Source organism: Equus asinus, chromosome 4 (assembly GCF_041296235.1).
Source record: "Equus asinus isolate D_3611 breed Donkey chromosome 4, EquAss-T2T_v2, whole genome shotgun sequence".
Lineage (NCBI taxonomy): Eukaryota > Metazoa > Chordata > Mammalia > Perissodactyla > Equidae > Equus > Equus asinus.
In genome coordinates, this window is record NC_091793.1 from 102490505 (window position 1) to 102511355 (window position 20851).

The 20851-nt window shown below is 38.5% G+C and overlaps 1 protein-coding gene across 9 annotated transcripts in view; it reads right to left on the reverse strand.

Annotated features, from left to right (window-relative positions):
• Positions 1 to 15266: 15266 nt before the first annotated feature.
• FAP (fibroblast activation protein alpha) overlaps positions 15267 to 20851 on the reverse strand; it is a 74074-nt gene continuing 68489 nt past the window's right edge. For all 9 annotated transcript variants that reach the window (XM_014860158.3, XM_070507986.1, XM_070507992.1 and 6 more), the window contains 5 exons: positions 19127 to 19226; positions 17990 to 18054; positions 17418 to 17490; positions 17083 to 17156; positions 15267 to 15663 (listed from right to left, as the gene is read on the reverse strand). In XM_014860158.3, the coding sequence (XP_014715644.2) occupies positions 15562 to 15663; positions 17083 to 17156; positions 17418 to 17490; positions 17990 to 18054; positions 19127 to 19226 (414 nt within the window). In that variant the 3' untranslated portion in view covers positions 15267 to 15561. The remainder of the gene's footprint in view (positions 15664 to 17082; positions 17157 to 17417; positions 17491 to 17989; positions 18055 to 19126; positions 19227 to 20851) is intronic.

The window sequence follows — 20851 nt, forward strand, 5'->3', positions numbered from 1 at the left end:
GGACCAGGGACAACTTTCATGGGATTACACCCTGTGCTGTCACGTGGGGCCACATGCTTAGAAAAGACCCCTGCTTGGCTTAATACTCTACTCTTACAGTTTTGAAATTCTTAGTAATTTTTGAACAAGGGCTCTATATTTTTGTTTTGTACTTGGCCTCTCAAATTATGTAGTGGGTTCTGCTTAGGACCACACCTCACAAAATCATGAGGTGTGGGGTTTCTGTATGTTTATTTTCCTCAGCTGTTCAGGATACTTGGGTTGAAATGTTTGAGAATGGCAAAGATCCAGGTTCACAGTGCAGTCTGGTGGCAAGACTATGGACAAGGGAAATTCATATGCATTGCTGATGGAAGTACAACACGTCACAACACATTTAGGGTACAATTTGGCAATATTATCAAATTTACAAATGCCTATAACCCTTGGTCTAGTAAGGCTAAGGCACCGTTCTGAAATTTATCCCATATATATTCCTATCTTTATATGTAATGATGTAGATACAAGGTTCTTCATTGCAGCATTGTGTATAATAGTAACAGGTTGGAACCAATCCAAGGGTCCATCAATAGAGCAATGTTTAGAAAAAGAATGAGGAAGCTCTTTATTTGCCAATATGGAAAGACTCTAAGATATGTGATTAGGTGAAAATAGGGAAGTGCATTATGGGTATATAGAAGGCCATCTTTTGTGTTAGGAGAGGAAGGGGGACAAATACATATTTATTTACTCATCACTACATTTCAAAGAATTGGAAGAATACACAAGAAACTAATGAAAGTGTTTACCTGTAGGAGGCAGTGTAGAGCAGTGGGGTAGTCAGGAACAGGGTGCAAAGAATAGTTCTCAATATATACCTGTTATGCTTTTGAATGTTTTTGATCACTTGATTTAATTATCTATTCAAAACAACAATAAAAAATGCAATTTAAAAAGAAGTGGCAGTACAACTACCTTGGGAAGAGGTTAAACTTTAAAGCTAAACTTACAACTACGCTTTGACCTAATAATTCCACTTTCAAGTATTTTACCCAAGCAAAATGAAAATACATACTCCCTAAAAGATTTGTACAAAAATATTCAAAGCAGCCTTATTTGCAATAGCTGAAAACTGGAAATAACCAACTATCCATCAATGAGAGAAAAAATAGACAAATTGTGGTATGGAATTCATACAGTGGAATACTGCTGAACAATAACAAAAAGAACCAATAACTCATACTGGCATGTTTTAAAAGATATTATGCTCAGGGAGAGAAGCTGGACACAAAAAACCACATATTGTTTGAATCCATTTTTAGAAGTTCGAGAACGGGCAAAACCAAGGTTAAAAAAAGCTCAGAGCTGTGGCTGTCCCTTGGATGAGGAAGGGTGAGGATAGTCTGGGAGGGAACTTTCTGGGGAGATGGAAATATGTATTCCATATTATGAAAGGGGTGTGAGTGGCCCAGATATGTCCAATTGTCAAAATAGTGCCGCTGAGATTTGTGATTTCAATTTACGTAAATTTCAACTAAAAGAAAAAAAAGTAAAATTAAAAAAGGAAAAAGGAGTGTGGGTAGAGGTATAAATAATACAGGCATGGCAGAATATTGATAACTGTTGGAATTGGCTGAAGTAAACAGGGTTTATTATGCAATCCTGCTTCCTTTACATATGTTTGAAATTTTCTAAACTAACAAGTTAAATTAAAACTAATAAAATAAGTGTGGAGGAGGGACATTAGCACCAACTAATCAGTTACTTTGGAAGCTAAAGAGTTTGACCCTTTAGTTACTAAGCCTGAGCGGGCTAAAGTGAATGCACTTCGGAGACAGGTGGCAGCAACAAAGCTTGGAGGTAAAATGATAGCACAGGGCAGAGCTTGGGTAACAGGAAAACTGCCAAGAAGGCAGGGGGAGGGAGCCACCCTTCAGAGGTAATGGGAAATCGATCACAGCTCGCTTCTCAGTCTTCTTCAAGGCCTGCCCTAGGGGATGCCTCTGTTCTGTTACGGAAGACTCAGCAGTGGCCTGTAAAATGATTCTTAGGAGTGTGAGGTCCATTTTTGCTTCTCAGAGATAATCCTCTCAATATTCTCCATAACAAGCGTCTTCTGAAAATAGGCGCGAGCCTTCAGAAGATCAAAAAATAAATACATAAGTGAAATAAAATCGATTATGGATAGCACTGTGAGAGAAAAGTTGACATTAGTTGAAATTTTTTTTTACCTTTGCAGATAAAAGTATAGAGAGTCATTTAACAACAGCCTTTGAAAATTTAAAAGTTGAGTACCTACATTGTAATAATCAGATGCCCTCTATCTCTCTCTGAGTGACTTGATGGGCTCAAGGATCCAGGGACAATAAAACTTCCCCCGAAAGTTCTTAGTTTGTCAGAGGATGTGAGAAATATCTTTACTGAGAGATATTTAAGAAATAGTTCGTGACCCATCCATCTGGAATGATTCCCAGGAAGCCTGCTGGGTGGGGGAACGATTTGGTAATAAGATCAGCGGACAGTCTTCCTGCCCTGAGGCTCTGAGACCCTGTAGGCAGCCCTGCTCATAGTCTGAGCAGGGGACCGTGTGGCAACGTGGCTTTGCATACGTTGATTTCATCTTTTGCTAAGTTCCTGGTATAATAAGATGTTTAAAATTGTTCTAAGTTTCATTTGTTATTTTTATTCATAAAGGGAACAAGAAAAAGAAAGAAAACAAAATCACATTTGTGCAAAATAATCTTATCTTATAATTTATAGGCAGAATATATATTTATATGTATAATACATATATACCATTGAATACATGTGTTATACTTCTATTTTTCGCATATTGTAGCTATAAAAAACAAACCATATGTCATTACATTTATCCAACCTCTTGCTCATCTGGAAAGACTTTTTTCCTCAAGCTTCTAAGAGTCTTTAATGTGAACCAATTAAAACATTGCAATTTTTCAAAGGCTTCTGTGAAAGGAAGTAACTTCAGCCATTAGAAAATTAAAATTTGAAATCTATATACTAAAAAAAGGCAGAAAATGCAAAAATGGAGTTATAAACTCTTTTTCCTATTCATTATGCCTTGTAATCAGACTTGCCCCTTGCCTGAAACTTCCTCAGTGTTGCCAACTCACATTTTATCAGATGTATTGTAAAGATATGCCCAGTTTTTTGGTGATACTGAAATGATATAATTATAGAGTGGAGGATAATTTATAAAGCCCACTAGGCTATTATCCTATTTTTTTTAAAGATTGGCACATGAGCTAACAACCGTTGCCAATCCAATCTTCTTTTTTTTTTTTTCTACTTTTTCTCCCCAAATCCCCCCTGTACATTGTTGCATGTTTTAGTTGTGGGTCCTTCTAGTGATGGCATGTGGGATGCCACCTCAGCATGGCCTGATGAGCGATGCCATGTCCACACACAGGATTGGAACCGGCAAAACCCTGGGCCGCTGAAGCGAAGCGCACGAACTGAACCACTTGGCCTCGGGGCCAGTCCTTCCTTATTATCCTATTTTTAAGTAGAGTCCAATTTATTGCAATTCACTGTTTGGCTATTTTATTCTTCAAACATAGAGAATCAATTTCTACAATTTCATTTTGTAGTAAATTACCAAAAATAATTTATTTTTGCACTTAGAAATAGTTCTATGGCCAGGAAGTCTTCAGTGCTATGTTCTATCCTGACTCTTTCTTGCTGAAAAGTAGATTCTTTCTTTGTTGCCACGTTGTCAGAGGAAGTCAAGACTGATTTTTTCACTTCCATTTTAATAAAAATCTTTTTCTCTTCATAGAACACACTAGCATATCAACTGTGAGCCTTTTCTTCTGCTGAAGAAAGGTAGCTTCTCTCTTTCTTTCTCATAAACCTGGTTCATGCTGATCAGGGCGCTCCTCCATGAACACTGATCAGCCAAACTCTAGAAATCAAAGACCATGGCTCTGACACGTTTTTTTGTATCCTTTCACTCAACACTAGGCATAGCGCATAGCAAAAGAGGTGATTCAATGGATTATCTTAAACCTTGGTTTGATTTATTAAGCACCAAATTGAGTCTAATGTTTTTATGGACCCTTGTCCTACTTAAATGTATTTATTATTTAGGACAGTTGACATTGACGAAAAGAATCAAACATATATTGTACATTCAGGGTATATTTGATGAAATACCTGGATGAAAGTGTAATATCCTTTCATTCTTGTGGTTAACATGCAGGACCAACCACCTGATTAGGTGATTATTTTTTCACTTTTCACCTGGAATTCATATACAGGCTCAATTATAGGCAGTAGATTTAGAAAAAAACAATAATTTGAGTGGAATAGGAAATATTTCTATCGTTTAAGGCCAGATTGTTTTTACTTCAAAGATGAAGAGCAAGTCCCCTAGGATAATACAAATAGCTACCATTTATTGAATGCCTAATAAGGGCAAAACTCTCTGAATATACTGTTGTCTAATTCTCCCAATACACAGTAAGTTAAATATTTTTGTCTTTGTTTTACAAATAATGAGACGAGGACTTAGAACAGGCAACCAAGTTGCTTAAAGTCACATCTGGATATGAATCCAGACCATGCTGCCTTTCTAGAGCGAGGCTCGGTCTTTCTAGAGCGAGGCTCTGTCTTTCTAGAGCGAGGCTCTGCGACGTACTGGTGGGAGCCAAAATCTCCCAACCTCAGAATCTGCCTTGACTGCTGTCTCAATCCATTCACAGCCGCCAGATGGCTAAGATAGCAAGACATCTAAAGATTAAACAATTGGCAATTCCAGGTATTTTATAGTTTAGCTTTTATTTTTAATGTGTATGGTTCAGTGGTTTTTATTATATTCACAATGTTGTATAACCATCCTCTCTGTGTACTTCCAGAACTTTTTCATCATCCCCCAAAGAAACCTTGTAACGATTAACAGTCACTCCCCATTGCCCCTTTCCCAGCCCTTCCCAGCCCTTGACGACAGCTAATCTACTTTCTGTTTAGATACTTGCATATTCTGTACATTTCATACAAATGAAATCTCTCAATATGTGGCTTTTGTGTCTGACTTCTTTTACTTGGCATAATATTTTCAGAGTTCATCCATGTTGTTTTGAATGCTCATCAGGTATAAAGGATGGATCTGCAAAGGCTGAGAGGGTGAATCTTGTGGGTCTCCTCTCTTCTGTGTCCAGAGGTGTGGTGGTGTGAATGATAACTGAATAAAATAAGTACAACAGATTTTAATTTTTTCTTCAGTTGAGAAGGAAAATATTCCTTTTATTGGCAAATGAGGATGGATCAAAATAAATATTCATAAGGCACCCAAGAGCCTAATTTCCTGGAATATACTCTTCTTTTACAGGAAAAGCTTGAGTCTACTAATTCCAGAAACGATGCCATAATTATTATAGATTCCTTATGCTGAAAATCATTACAAATGAAGTTTTGTTTTTTGTGTGTGTGTGAGGAAGATTTGCCCTAAGCTAATATGTGCCAATCTTCCTCTACTTTATGTGTGGGATGCCTCCACAGCATGGCTGATGAGTGGAGTAAGTCAGCCCCTGGGATCCGAACCTGCAAACATGGGCCACTGAAGCAGAGCGTGTAGAACTTAACCACTCAGTCATGGGGCCGGCTCCACAAATGACTTTTTTTAAAACAGATTTTAAAAAAATTTATTCAGAGAAAATTCATGTAACAAAATCAAACCTTTGAAAGTGAACAATTCAGTGGTGTTCAGTACATTCACTATGCTGTGCAACCACCACGTTCAACTGGTACCAAAACATTTCCGTCCATACAAAATAAATCGGCCCATCCACTAAGGAATTTCTCCTCATTTCCCCTCCTCCCATCCTCTGGCAACCACCAATCTGTGTTCTATGTCTATGGATTTAACTATTCTGGATATTTCATATAAATGAGATCATACAATGGCCTTTTGTGTCTGGCTTCTTTTAGTCAGCATATTTTCAAGGTTCATTCACATTGTAGTGTGTATCAGTACTTCATTTTTTGTGGCTGAATAAATGCTTTTTTATGTGTATACCACAATTTATTCATCCATTCATCCACTGATGGACATTTGGGCTGTTTCTACCCTTTGACTATTGTGAATAGTGCTGCTGTGAACATGCCTGTCCGTGTATGTTTGAGAACCTGTTTTCAACTTTTTGGGGTACATACCTAGGAGTGGAATTGCTAGGCTGTATGTTAATTGTATGTTTAACTTTTTGTTTTTTTTTTTCTTTGAGGAAGATTAGCCTTGAGCTAACTGCTGCCAATCCTCCTCTTTTTGCTGAGGAAGACTGGCCCTGAGCTAACATCCATGCCCATCTTCCTCTACTTTATACGTGGGACACCTACCACAGCTTGGCGTGCCAAGCTGTGCCATGTCCGCACCCGGATCCAAACTGGCGAACCCCCACCGCTGAAGCGGAATGTGTGAACTTAGCCGCTGCACCACTGGGCTGGCCCCTGTATGTTTAACTTTTTGAAGAGCCATTGCACTGTTTTCCACAGCAGCTGAACCATCTTGCATTCCCATCAGCAATGTATGAGAGTTCCAACTTATCCACAGTCTTTCCAATACTTGTTTCCTTTCTTTTATTTTTTTTATAGCCATCTTTGTAGGTGTGAGGTGATACTTCATTGTGGTTTTGATTTACATTTCCCTGACTGAGGATATTGAGCATCTTTTCCTGGGTTTGTTGGTCATTTGTATATCTTCTTTGGAAAAATGTCTATCCAAGTCCTTTACCCATTTTTTAATAGTGTTGTTGAATTGTAAGAGCTCCTTATATACTCTAGATACTAGACCCTACAAATAAAGTTATATATATATATAATACACACACACACATATATGCCTATATATGTAAATATGTATATTATACATACAAAACATATATACAAAACATGTAGAAAATATATATGAAATTCTTTTTCAAAAATGGATGAAATTTAAATTAAAAAACTGTACATTTTGGGGCTGACCCAGTGGCATAGTGGTTAAGTTTGCATGTTCCACTTTGGCGGCCCAAAGTTTGTAGGTTTGGATCCTGGGTGCAGACCTGCACACCACTTGTCAAGCCTTGCTGTGGCAGGCATTCCACATATAAAGTAGTGGAAGATGGGCATGGATGTTAGTTCAGGGCCAATCTTCCTCAGCAAAAAGAGGAGGATTGGCAGCAGATGTTAGCTCAGGGCTAATCTTCCTCAAGAAAAAAAAAATTATACATTTTAAACAACTACACATCTTAACAATTGCATTCATAGTTTCTGTGACTTTAATTATTCTCTGGCAAATATGACACAAGGACAATGTGAATATTGAGCAGCTATTTGTAAAGTTTACCACCTATTTTTAAGACTTTGATAATGATAAATTCCCAATATTTGTTAAGAGGAAATACTATGCAAAATACTAAGTATATGTAAAAAAACTGATACTAGAGTTTTCTATAGCAGGTTTCAGTGGGCACGGCTTTTTCACCAAAGAAGAATATGTAAACAATATTTTATGGCTCCTGATACTGTAACTTGAAAAAGTAAATACTAAAAGTACTCCGGATATGTGGACAGTGCTTTGCAACCTGGAGGCACAAATGTGATTTTTTTTTAAAGCATCCATTGATAACCCCTCACTAAAAACAGCAGAAAGATACAAAATGCTTATTTAACATGGAATCTTTTAAATTTTACTTTTTGTTGTTCTCAAAACTTGATCTGGAGGAATAAAAACCTCAGGTTTACACTTTCATTGTTCTTTCTTTCTGGAGCCTCTGCTTAGGCAGCTGCAGTGCTGTTGGCAAGATACATCCTATGCCAATTTGGGGACCTTTCTTGTGTGATCTCTTAGCAGCTTCCTCCCCATCCTGCCCTCTCCTGTAGCTCATGGCCATGGTGTGGAGTTGGTAGGGGACCAGGTGTGTGCAGACACAGAGCAGGGGTAACGTTAGAAGGTGTCCAGAAGAAATACTGATGAGTGGAGATAGGCGATGGGAAGATTAGAAAACTGATGCTATTTTGAGTCCAGTCACGAATTGGATTTGCATATTGAATGGCTTGCCTGTACATAACACAAAATTTTGCTGGGGCCAGAAACAAGATGCAAATCCCATATAAGTCACTAAGTTAAAGGGAGGCACAAAATTCCATTTTCAAAGCAACCCTACAAATATTTATTTAAGCAATCATTTAATGGCTACTTCATTAACTGTACTTAAATTCTAATAACGACTGATAAGGGCCTGCTACTAGGCTTATGTTTATTTATACTCTATATTGAATATTTGATTAATGACGATAATATATAACAAAGCCATCTGAAAAGGCATTCAACATATCCTTCTGGAATACCTGACAAACCACACTGCTTGTATTACATGGAGGTGTGGTGGTGGTAAGAAGGTCATGGTTCAGCAGACTTGAACCTATAAAATCTTAGATAACTTCCACACTTGTAGCCTATGTTCCTAATCGGAAATACACATACTTTAATTTATAACTTACAGAGTTTGGAGAATTAAATTGAGTAATGTATATGGAGTACATGGTATGTAATTGACATCCCAAGAAAGGCAATTAAATTACTTAAAATAGAAATTGATACCCGGAGGCCAAATCTGGCTCACAGCTGAGTTTTCTTTACTCATAAATTAGTTGTTATGGGTTCAAAATTGACAGAGAGTTTACATTTAAAAACCCAATTTTCTGGTTTCTCTTGACAAAAATGAGTCTGGGAAACAATAGGCTCATGTTTCCACATGGCAACAGTTTGAACCATTGGTTGCTATCCCCTTAGATGCACTCACCAGCTTGCCAGAGTCCCACCCTTAGGTTCCTGGAGACTTTGCTGAGCCCCTCCTTGGTTTTCTTCATTCCTTCTGATTGCCTGGCTGGCCTTAGCAGTTGCTTGAGATTGGGAACATTGCTGCAAGGCATTTGTTACATTTGTCTAACACAAGATTCTCGACTAAAATTTAATTTATATAAAATCCATCTCATCAAGGAAGATGGCGGATAGTGATGGTGATGGCAATTCCTTTGAGAATGTTATCATATCAGAATCAAGTGAGATGCCATGGTGGGTCCCTGGCCTCACTTTTACAGCCTAAGTCAGGGAGAACACTTTAACCTCAGTGTTTCTAGGGAATATAAGATTGTTATCCCATCCCATCTCTATAAATAGAGCCTCAAAGGAGACCAATGAGAGCTCCATATTGAGAGGAAACAGAAATCCTCAGTGTAAATACTGTAATCCCAGAAATGATAGATCCGAGGAGAGAAGAGTGAACTAAAGCATGGGATTGACTCCTATTATCCAACCTATGGGCCTCAGGTTTTAGAAGCTGATTTAAGGCTTAGGAATTCTGTGTACTATCCCCTAATGGAACACAGAGGAATTCTTAGGGCTTGCAGACCCATGGATCTAGCCCAGTAACTGTGGCACACAGAGGGAGTGATGGAATCTCAGGAAGAGAAGAAGCTTTCCTAAATCACAAGAAATAGAATTCAGTTCTCTTGATTCAGTTTGGCAGTTTTGCAGTACACAAGGCCCCACTCAGCTGCATCAGTGGGATCCTAGAAAGTTCAATTCACCCATGTTAAATGACCAACTCGAAAAACACTATCTAAAATGTACAGTTTTTGGAAGATATATTTCACTGGCTTATTTTTGGTGACTCCAAGCTTATAATCTGCATTTAAAGGAACCAACCAACCAAACTTTGGGTTTGAACTTATACGACACATCTGATCAGGAGACAGAAACAGTGTAGGACATGGGTATCCTTGTTTTATAATATGAAAGAAACCATTAGTACTTGAAATACATTTACTAAGTAAAATATGTTTTGAAACTCCATTTTTTTTAAAATAAAAGCTTCTAGAGTAATCAATAGCATTCCAGAAATTACTTTGACTTTTTTCCAGTATGAACATTTTGTGGCAAACTTCCTCAGTCTGTAGTGTCCCGGAGATTCATCTAGAAGCAGGGAATATTGGAGATTGGATAGTGCAGTGGGCTGTGTTTCCATTTCCTAACCTAAATTATATTTGTTTCAAAGATAAACGTCTTTTAGATTTTTGGCTAAGATTATGTCCTCCGTTACCCCATTCTCATGACTGTGGGCCACCTGCTGCTCAGGGATTTTTCTTCCTCTTTGCTTTGAGGGGAAACAGTAAGTTCCTTTTATATACTAAGTTGCAAAAAGGGCAAGATCTGTTTCCACTGTGAGATCACACATAAGGATTTGAGTTTCACAGGCCCTCCTATCCACAGAAGATGGTACTACATTCAGCAAATATTTCTCAGCCTCCTCCACTTTATTCCAGGGACCGTTTAGACCCAGGGCGCAGAAAAGTAAAGAGACAGGCAGGCTCACTGCTCACAGGGAGCTTATATTCTAATCTGCGAAATAGGTAACAAGTAGGCACATACATAAATAAAATAATTTCCAATGTTTACCAGTGCTATCAAGAAAGCAAAATTAGATAATGTGGCTGAAAGTCTCTGGCTGTGGTGGAAGCAACGTTCAACCCAGTGACCGGAGAAGTTCTCTCTAAGGTGATAACACCTGAGCTGAGACCTAAATGACAAGGAGACAGCCAAGTGAAAATTTGAGAAAACAACATTCCAGTCCCTGAAACAGAAATAAGCTTGGTCTGCACAAAAAAGCCCCACAAAGGAGACCCGTGTGGCTGGAGTTGGAGGGCAATGGGAGAGTGGTGGAGAGACGGCCAGAGCAGAAGGCCTGTGTGGTGCTTTGTAGGTCGTGCATGAAGCTGGGTGAGTGAACTGTCCATGTTGTTCAACCGCACATTTCTCTGGCAGTCTGTCTTCCCCAAAGGCATTTCCATCACTACTGTCACACATAGTCAACTCCTCAGACAAGTATGGGGATACGGGGATGAACGACTCATTCAAGATCAAGTATCAAGGTGGATGAGCTTCTTTGGACACTCGTGACTTCTATATGGAAGTATTATTATCCTCCATTTCAGATAGAAGGAAACTGAAGCAGAAAGAACTTATGAAAAGTGACCAAAGTTACACAGCTAGCATGTTACTGAGCTGAGACTCAAACCAAGTAGTCTGACTTGAGTATCCATGCCCTTACCTATTACAGTCTTCTACCTCTAAAATGAGTTATGATGAACATAGTATATTTAAAAGAATTGACGTATGAGCTATCTTGTATTTCATTTGAAAGGAAGAAATTTACAATATTGTAAAGCGTTACTTTTATCTTCTAAAGAAAAGGAGAAAGCAGCATTGTTTTTTGTTGGTATATGAAGCACTTGTATATATTAAAGCATCATCACTTTTTACCATCTCTTAAAACTGGAAATTTAGTTAGTGTCAATGTGATATAAGTAAATTTTGTGATGTATCCAAAACTTCTGCTGTGTCTATGAATATCTGAAAGGATGTTTCAGTAACTGAATATACGTGAATGAATAGTAGTTTATAACACACAAATAATTTTTATATTATTTTGCGTTTCATTAAGACATTTATTTCAAAAATCGACCCTCTGTAATAGTGAGAAAAATTCCTGGCCCTAATAACTAATGATTAGCAAAGATGTTACTGTCTTTGCTTGTCAATGAACAGTGCTTATGAAAGAAGGAAGATGAGTTGTCAAACCCTTGCGGCATGACCTTGGCTTGATTACTGCTCTCTCTTACTCACAGGATGCAGACTCTGGATAACCACAGAGTGAAGGACGTAATGCTGTACCAACGAATATTTATTAAAACATACTGTCAAAGCATATGCATTAATTAGAGTATTAATTAGAAGTCAATAAAATGAAATCATATTGTTCTAGCTTGCCAAAGATACTACCTGTGTGTCCAAAAGAAGTGTTTATGACCAGCATGTTAGTATTACATGCCAATAATCTGAGCAGGTGGTCATTACAGACTTTTGCTAGGAGCCAGATCATTTCCCCACGAATAGCCTGGTAAGGTCCAGGCACTTATTTGTCTCTGAATTAGAAATTATTCCACTTCAAATTGCCAAGGTACCTGTCCATAAGGCCAAGGAAATATTTTAGCAGTTCTCTTTTAACACGCTGAGAATAATTTACTGTGTTCAGAATTTTTTTTGATCTGTTTTATTGGATAAACTCAAAATATCTGCTTTACTAGATAAATTTAAAATATCTGTTAGGTGCCTTCTTTCTTCTTTACAAACAGCATAATTGAAAGCATTGTTTTGGTAGAATCTTCTCAGAAGATCACATAATCACCATTTAAATTAGCCCTAATTCATTTTACGTTTGCTTATTTTACTGTTAACTTTCCCAGAACCGTATTTTTTTTACAATTAGAACATCTGAATTTTAATTACATTACCATCAAGAAGCTCATTAAAGTCACTTAATTGGCAACATTTCCAAAAAAACCTTAGCTGGGTTTAATATATTTTAAAGAGTTACTGTCAAAGTATAATTTCACCATTACAAACAGCTTGGCAACAACATTTGCATAAAGATCTGTCAGTTTCTGAAAAATGCTCAAATGTTGGGAAAATCAGATTCGTTAAGTTGCCCTTACTGAAAGAGTCTAGAAATGGAGAAATTGTCATATATTCATCTTTGTAACCCCTGCAGTATCCAGAATACTGCCATGTACAGCTTAGGTACTCCAAAAATCTTTCTTAAAGAAAATAAATCACACATTTTACACTTTGGGATAGATTTAAAAAAAATTTTAAATCTCCATAAAAGTTCCCTCATTTGTGTTAAATTTAACAAAATACCCATTTTCTTGCTGCTTCTTTCTCATTCACTCTAAGAAATAGTAAATGATCACTTTGAATTTTGGAACCTTCTAAAAAAGCTCTAAGCCCAGCATTGCAGGACTAGAATTTGAGATTATTTGAGATGGTATAATCTTTTATGGTTTCTCTCTTACATGTACTAGAATCCCACCAATCTCATTTGAACTTGAATTATAGTTACATTCGTTTCGCATCTTTACAAGACTTTAAGCCCCTGCCTATAGATATATGTCCTGTTTAATATACATGTCTACCTTGCCGGGGTGTGGGGACGTGGGGGGAACCTGCAGTGCCTAAAACAGTGGCTTGCAATTGCATTTGTTGAATGAATGAATGAAAATCTCAAGTTTGTGATATATGAAGGATGATTATACTTTGCAGCCTTAATTAGGATATTGGGACACTGTCCTCCCCAAATCTCATAGGCAAGAATAAAATGCGGTAAATGATAGCTATTATTATAATTTGCTTCCTATAAATAGAAAAGGTAACATGTTTTTGAATCTTCCCTTTTAATTTGGTATTTCCTACTAAAATCTTTCCCCTTTGTACTTTATGTACCTTTTATCTTCCAAGCCAAAAGAAGAATCTAGTAAAGCCGTACAAAATGTGCACATGTAAAAAACAACTGCCTCTCAAGTTGCTGCCTTGCCCTTCGCTGCATCCTCAAAGTCCTGCACAGTGTCTGGTACACATACAGATCCCATGTTTGTTGAATAAATGAAGAAATCCACAAACACATGCTGACGGTCCTGAGGAGCACCTAAACGATTCCACCCGGGGTCCGGGAAGGCTTTATCAACAGTAATGTGGAGAACCTGAGTCTTCCGTGAACACAGACGCATGTACTCACTCACCAATTGGTGAGCTTCAACCATACGCTATGTTCCAAGACATGGACTGTGAAGCTTCTTCTAGGACAGCACCGTCCAATAACACTTTCTCTGATGATGGAAATGTTCTACTTCTAATATCTACAATGCTATTTTGTAGACTGTGGAGAATCGCTGGAGTTTCTACAGGCTAAATGATGCAGTTAGATTCATCTTTTAGAAGTTGCCTCTGTGGCAGTGGGAACAAAGGCCTGAAGCTGGAGACCACTCATTGCACATTGGCATTAAATACCGGCTTTCCATATTCCACAAAAGCAGAAGATAAGCTAAAGTATCAAGGTTGTCTCATTTTTTGTAATTGCACTGTTGTCTCCCTTGGTAGAATACTAGGAAATGACTGTTGGTTATTCTCCTCTCCCTAGTGGAAGAGAGTGAATGGTAAGAAAATTAAGAGGAAACCTGGGCTTGCTTCAGAGGCTGCTCCATGCAGAGCAGAAAGAGAAGGTAGTAGCTTCTTTCTGACCCTCAGGGCATCAGCAGTTCCACGGCTGTGAAGAGGAAGAGCTGTGGCCAGTTGTGAAACTGTGAGGGCGTTGCCCAGGCTCCCTGACTGCCACAAAGCACTTCTTCCTGACCAGCAAGATGGGGCTATGTTGTCTGAGTGGGAGGCATGGTTTCAGAAAGTGGTAGTGGAAAACGTGCTGGACTGAGAAATGTCTAGAAACTCCAAAGGAGTCTCTGGGCTATGATCTCCGAGGTCCCTTCCTGCTGCAATGTGTCATGCTGGATTGGTTCTCCTGGCTATAGAGAATGAGAGAAGGCATGAGGATCTTCTACCTGCAACTGGGAAGAATCAAGCTGGGAATGGGCAGAAAGCCTCCAGGGCAATCAAGGGTTAGGAAGCATGTCAACGAACAGTCCTTAGGCAGTGGCTTCATGGATACTTCCAATATTCATCTAAGAAACAGCCTCTGGTGACCTGATGTGCATCTTTTTAACTCTGTGGCAATCACAGAGATGACAAGCTGCCCATAAATTTCTTATTGACAGGGACAGTTACTGGCTTAGCGTTGCCTTTGGGATTACAGGCATTATGGCTTTTTCTTTTTCTTTTTCAAAATGAACTCTATAACGTAGAACTAAAACCCCAGAAAAATCTTGTAGATATCACGTTTTCCCTCTCCAGCTATTGATGTCCATTTTATCTAATTTCTTGTGTTGTTTAGTTTGGCGTGGTTTGGCAATCTGAAGGCAGTTACCATTACTAATTCTAAAAAGGGATACAAAAATAGGAACATTTCCAAATTTGAAACATTTCTTAAAAGGAGCCCAAATTCAAAATTCTGACTTTATCCTTATGAAATGCTTTTGGCAATGTTGAAGAAATCTTCTGGGAGAAATTTAATAAACATTTCTTGGAAGGACAGCATAGAGTGCAAACATCAGGGTGCATCTATAAAACGCATCTCAAACTTGATTTCTGAACAATGCTTTTCCATACTCTGAGCTGTTCATTCCAGCATTTGGAGGTTTAATTACAGAAATCCAAAACTGCTTCTAGATTCTTCTCCTCCATGACTACCCTAGTATTATTCATGTACTTGCCTAGCAGAAGCATTTCTTTCTGTGATAGAAACTGGAACTCGGAATTAACACACACACAGACGAATTAATAGCACTTTAACTTCTGACTTTATTTTTTTCCTCAAATGAACAGGTGATAAAACACTGTCTGTGTCCAAATCAGAAGGCATGGCTCCCTTTTCTCTCCTTTCACAGAGTACCAGAAAATGTAAACAAGATTTAGGTTGAACTTCTGAGTCCTTCTAATGTTGTGCCAGCCTTTCAAACAACGTTCATTTGTTTGTTTATACCAACATTTAACAGCATAAAGAATAAAACAAGCAAACGGTCTGAGGCATTTATATAAAGTGTTCAGGTTGTGACAGGCTTGGATCGGCATCGTTTTTAGTCTGACAAAGAAAAACATTGCTTTAGGAAGTGGGTCATGTGGGTGTATAAGTGCTTCGTGGACAGGCCGGATATGCCGTGGTTCTGGTCCGAGTACCACTGAAACACGAGAGAAGAAACCTGTTTTATTCCTGCAGCCACACAATGCATCTAGCTTCGACTTTTTAATACTTTCAGGACCTGATAACTTTTCTAATATTGTGGTTGAAATTCTACCTAAGACTACTTGAATAAATAAAATAGTTTTCATATAAACATTTAGAGCAGGAAGATTGAAAGACCTTTCATGAACCTTCACTATTGTTTCGTATTCTTTAAACTGATGCTTTAAATCTTGGTGGCTGACCTTTCCCAGTGGCCCCAGCCTGGGGGATCGGGAGGCAGGCATGGGTTCCAGAGCTTGTGCGCTGGGTCTGTTTCTTTGCTTCTCTGGAGCTTGGTTGTCTCATTTGAAAAATGAGGGGGTTGGATTCGATTTTCCCTAAAGCTCCTTCTGGCTCAAACATTCTCTGAGGCTCTTAGCCTCTGAATCTAATTCCTCTCTGTTGCAGAAAATCTACAACACATATAACCATAAATAGCCTTTATAGGAGTTAAAATAGTATCATTTAAAAAAAACCCAGGAAGCTGGTATTATAGGTTTAAACTTTATAATTGGAGAGATGCCGGTAAGATTATTGTTTTCACTGAATAAAGGTGGCTAATGGTTAGAATGTAATGCTCTGTACTTATAAGCTGAATTTCCTTTGGAGGTCATGATTAAAAAAAGTCGGAAAAATTTCACCTCATGCTTTGTAAATTATTTTAAAAAACAGAAATTTCTAAAAGATCCGGGTTTCCTTTTCTGGGTTCTTGTTCAACATAAGCAAGTGAGGGAGAATTTACGCTCACTGAAGAGGGGGAAAGACAGCTATTGGGGACTGTCTCCCTTGACTTGGCTTTCACCTGATTTTCCTCCCTGCTTCCATTTCCCGTTTCTTACGCAACCTGGATTTTACAGCTAGCTCATTCATTCATTCACTCAGTAAAAATATAAGCTTCTGTGGGGGGCCTGGCCTGTGCCAGGCGCTGAGAACACGTAGATGAAAGGATTCTCTGACTCTGAGTGAAGCTGTATGACTTCAGGGAGCCTCTGAGGTTTCTGATAACATTCTGCAATTGCATCTTACTGAATAAACAGAATCTTCTAGCTGCGTTGGGACTCCCAGGTTTTTGCACCCACAGGCCACGCTTACGTACACAGGAACACAGAACTGCTGGATGTTCGAGCTGGAAGACCACTTAATCTTGTGGACCCCTTCATTTTATATGTGAGTCCATTGGGGTCCCCAGAGGTGACATGGCTTGCCTAGTGATCTTCAGGGAGTTAATGAAAGGTCCAAGGTTCATTTGCTAATGTTCTGCCTAGTCTACCCTACAGCCTCTTTGTTAGGTTTTAGTGAAAAAATAAAAAATAAGATTCCTCCTTTCAGCTTAGGGGTCTAAGGCCGTGAACATGAGTAAAACGAAATTATGTACCATTGCTTGGAAATCCACTTGTGCATTAACCAGAGCTTTAGCAATCTGTGCTGAGTTTTGAAAGTGCACATTATCTGCAACAAAGAGAGAGAGTTAAAGTGCTGCTAAATACCAGAAAGCACAGAGTGACATGTACTGCCTGGAAATGAACACCAACAATTATCTAGTCATGCAGTTGACATTGTCAGCAGTGAGTAATCACACTCATTTATGGAAATGTCCCTGACTCTTAGGTACTGACCCTGAGCATAGGCATAGGAAGATGGTTAATGTTTCTTAAACAAAGTGATGCTGGCTCAGTATTTTTATGTGTAAGAGTCTTGCTTAAACCTCACCATCTGCTGTTCCGTGGATGAGAAGATAGTCTACATTTCTGAAATATTCTGCTCTTGCCATCACAGTTGAATTCTGGAAAAGAGGAAAAATTAACATTTTAGTTGCTGCAAGTTCTAATAGAAAACTAGCTAAATCATTGTGCAATGGACTTAGCACCAATACTGAAATTATGTATTGCTTTGCTTGATAAATATTTAAGAGTCAGAGCAACACATTTTCATCATCATTTGCATTACTTCCATCTGATTCTTAGCTTGAAAAACTGAAAGTTTATGTGTCATATGTTACATATGAGTGAGACCTTAGGCATAAATGATGCCCGCTCAAGCTGTGTAGGGTTTGGGGGTGGGGAGGAGGATGGGGAAAAGGGAGGTTAGGGAAGATAGGATGGGGAAAGAAAGAATAGAATCCAAATGAAGTAAATTCCTTCCTAGTGAGGTGTTTTGCAGCTAACAAAAGATCATCATATTTGCTTGGGGACCCAGCAAAGTGTAAATTCTGAATGACTGCTTTAAAATTATTTAGCATATTTGAAATAAGTTAATGACCTACATAAACAGAAAATGCTTACTTTATAGTGCTTGAGATTATCGTCCTTTGTTGGGAGACCCATGAATCGCTCTGTGTAGATAGACGCTATAAAATATATAAACATATGTTGTTTGCATGTAATATGTCATTTCATTAACCAACAAGACCCACTAGTTTGATAACTGCTACTCAACTCTCCCGTGTGGAGCTGCTGAGGAAGGTTCTTGCTTTCCTTTACTGTAACGCTCCACCCAAGTCATTTGCTCTGCAATCTGCCTCACTTGCGCTAGAGAGGCAATGGAGAAGGAGATGATGGAAACAGGAGCAGCTAACATTAGGAAGGGCTGGTCTTAAAACTTTTTCACTTCTATACAAAGCTCTTGAGCAGGGAGATGTTGAGATAGGAATGACCCCAGGGAATGACCTCATTATAATTTAAAATAAATCACAGATGCAGCTACCTCTAGTACTTTTCCTAGTGTCTGAATTAATCTGGGATGGAAATATGTTCCCCAAATCTTCCTCTCCCAGCACACACACACACACACACACACACACACACACATTTTTTTCCTGAATGAAGATTCTCTACAAGTCACAATTGTCTCATTTCTACCCCAACACAGGGAAGAGGATCTGATGAAAGCTCATTTTTGAACAATTATTAGAGTTAATTCCAAAGAATCATCCTGTATTGATGTTAATCATAAAAATAGGCACACATGGGAGGTGTACTTTGCAAACAAATTTTTTCCTTCTTTGATTTCTGGAGCAATGGAGCTGGCAGCTGCAAATGCTGGTGTGGAGGTGAATTGCTTGGCCCCAGACTGACTTTGTGTAAAATGTGAATAAAAGCCAGTTACGCTGCAACTGTATGCCTGCAAAAACACAGAGTTAGCTCTGATTTTAAAGCTTTGGTTCGGCAGGGAGCACAAGGTTTCTGGGAGAGAATAAGATATATTGGATTTTGGGAATGTCTTCCCTCACGCTTAAGATTTCTTTGATTGTTGCAACATGATTATAATGAATCATATAAACAACCTTGTTTACGGATTATATTTTCCCCAGTGATGCTGGGGTGAATTTTACTGCATAATTTGTTTTCCTAGCAACCTCAAATATAGAGTAATTATGTGTTAAATGTTTTCGCAGCAACATTTATGAAATGTTTCCATACCGTAATACTCCCAGCTGGAGACTGGAGCCACCGCTATCCCACATTTGAAAAGACCAGTTCCTGAAGCAAGGGCCAATGATGAAACGTAACCTCCATAGGACTGTAGAGACGTTGTTACAAGTCAGTCTCAGAATTACTTTCATAAACTCTCCGACATATTTTTACAGCAACTCTACTCACGATTAGTGCTGACGGGAGCCGGGAGCTATGGATAGGGTAGATTAAGTGTCTATCTTGCACCCTTGGCAGCAAGCTCCACCAGACGTACCAGTAATTTCACAACTAATAAATTATAAATTCTTAGTGTGCTGATCACAACGTAATAGGGGAAGTTTAAGAGATAGATACAATTACAAATTTTCTGCAAAAACTTTCTTTTTTTCCTCCCTCTATATTTTTCCAACCAAAACCTTGCTAGAGCAAAATTAGGATTTTACTTGAAAGAAATGCACAAAAAAAGCTTATTCCCAAAATGTAAAGGCACGATACTTCCCACAGTTTGCAAAAGTCATGTGAAGCAGAACTTATATCGGTGTATTTACTTATTTATGGTTACAACAGAATAGCAAGGGAAAGACATCAGAACCTTTGGGATAGTTAAAGGCATGGCCAGAGTTTGTGTATAATATAGTGTCATATATTCTGTTTTGAGGATTTCTGGAATAGCAGCTCAAAGGAGGAAAAGCCATTGGTGTCTTAAAAATCTTGCATATCCTTCCACAAATTTAATAGAAAAACAAAGAAATACAAAAGGGGATACAAATTGCACAGTCAGGAGTAGGTTTAGCTCTCAATTTTCTTCCCCAAGGAATCAATAGGTGATTCAGAAATGTGACTCTGATAACAGAAGGAGATGTCTGCCCATGTCGCTTGGAAATTTGAACCTTTTTCTAAAAATGAGGAAATGAGCAGAGCAACGCAGTAAAGCTGCATCTCCCCCTGGAAGATGAATTTGGTCTGTATAAACGTGCGGGGAGAGGGACGCTTCTCCTGGGAACACGGATTAAGCAGTGTTCTGGGACATGGACCCCCAAAAAGGTGTGCCCTAGATTAGGAAGTGATTCTCAGCATGTATTCTCCATCCTACAAATTATAAAAGGACAATGTGACTTTCCAACTAAGGACATGTCTTGTTTTTAGGACCTTATTACCATGAACTTCTGGGAATCATTTCCCTCGGGTCAGCAGAGATCCTATCACTTTTGCCACAGAAAAGTCAGTTCTTAGAGAGTGTGCAAGAACGAGATGAGTGAGAGCTCTATGGAGCAAGAGACAGACAGACAGATGGTGATGGCAGCAGGTCAGTGGCAGGGGTCTATTCTTAAGCTACAAAATTCATGCAGTGGGAGAATAAGCTAAACAATCCTGCTGAATTCAGCAGTTAAAGGATGAAGTCCCTTACTAGTTTACAGTTTTTTGTTTCCAGCTCTGGGGAATTTTATTGAGGACACTTGGCTTCAAAACCCAGAATAAAAGAGGCAGCCCCAATGATACATGGCCTCCTTTTATTATATTTGGAGAAGAACTAACACGTGTTTTAATAGGGGGGAAATATATTTTAAAAATAGAAGGAACATTTGGGTTTAAAAATGATTTTGGTAAGAGAAAATTCTCTATCAGCTTCAAACATTGACTTATATAAAAATAATTTGTTTTATGAGTAGGTTAGCAACAAGTATTACTGAAAGAGAAGATCTCTCCTTCCTTCTTAATTTTAGGTTCAAA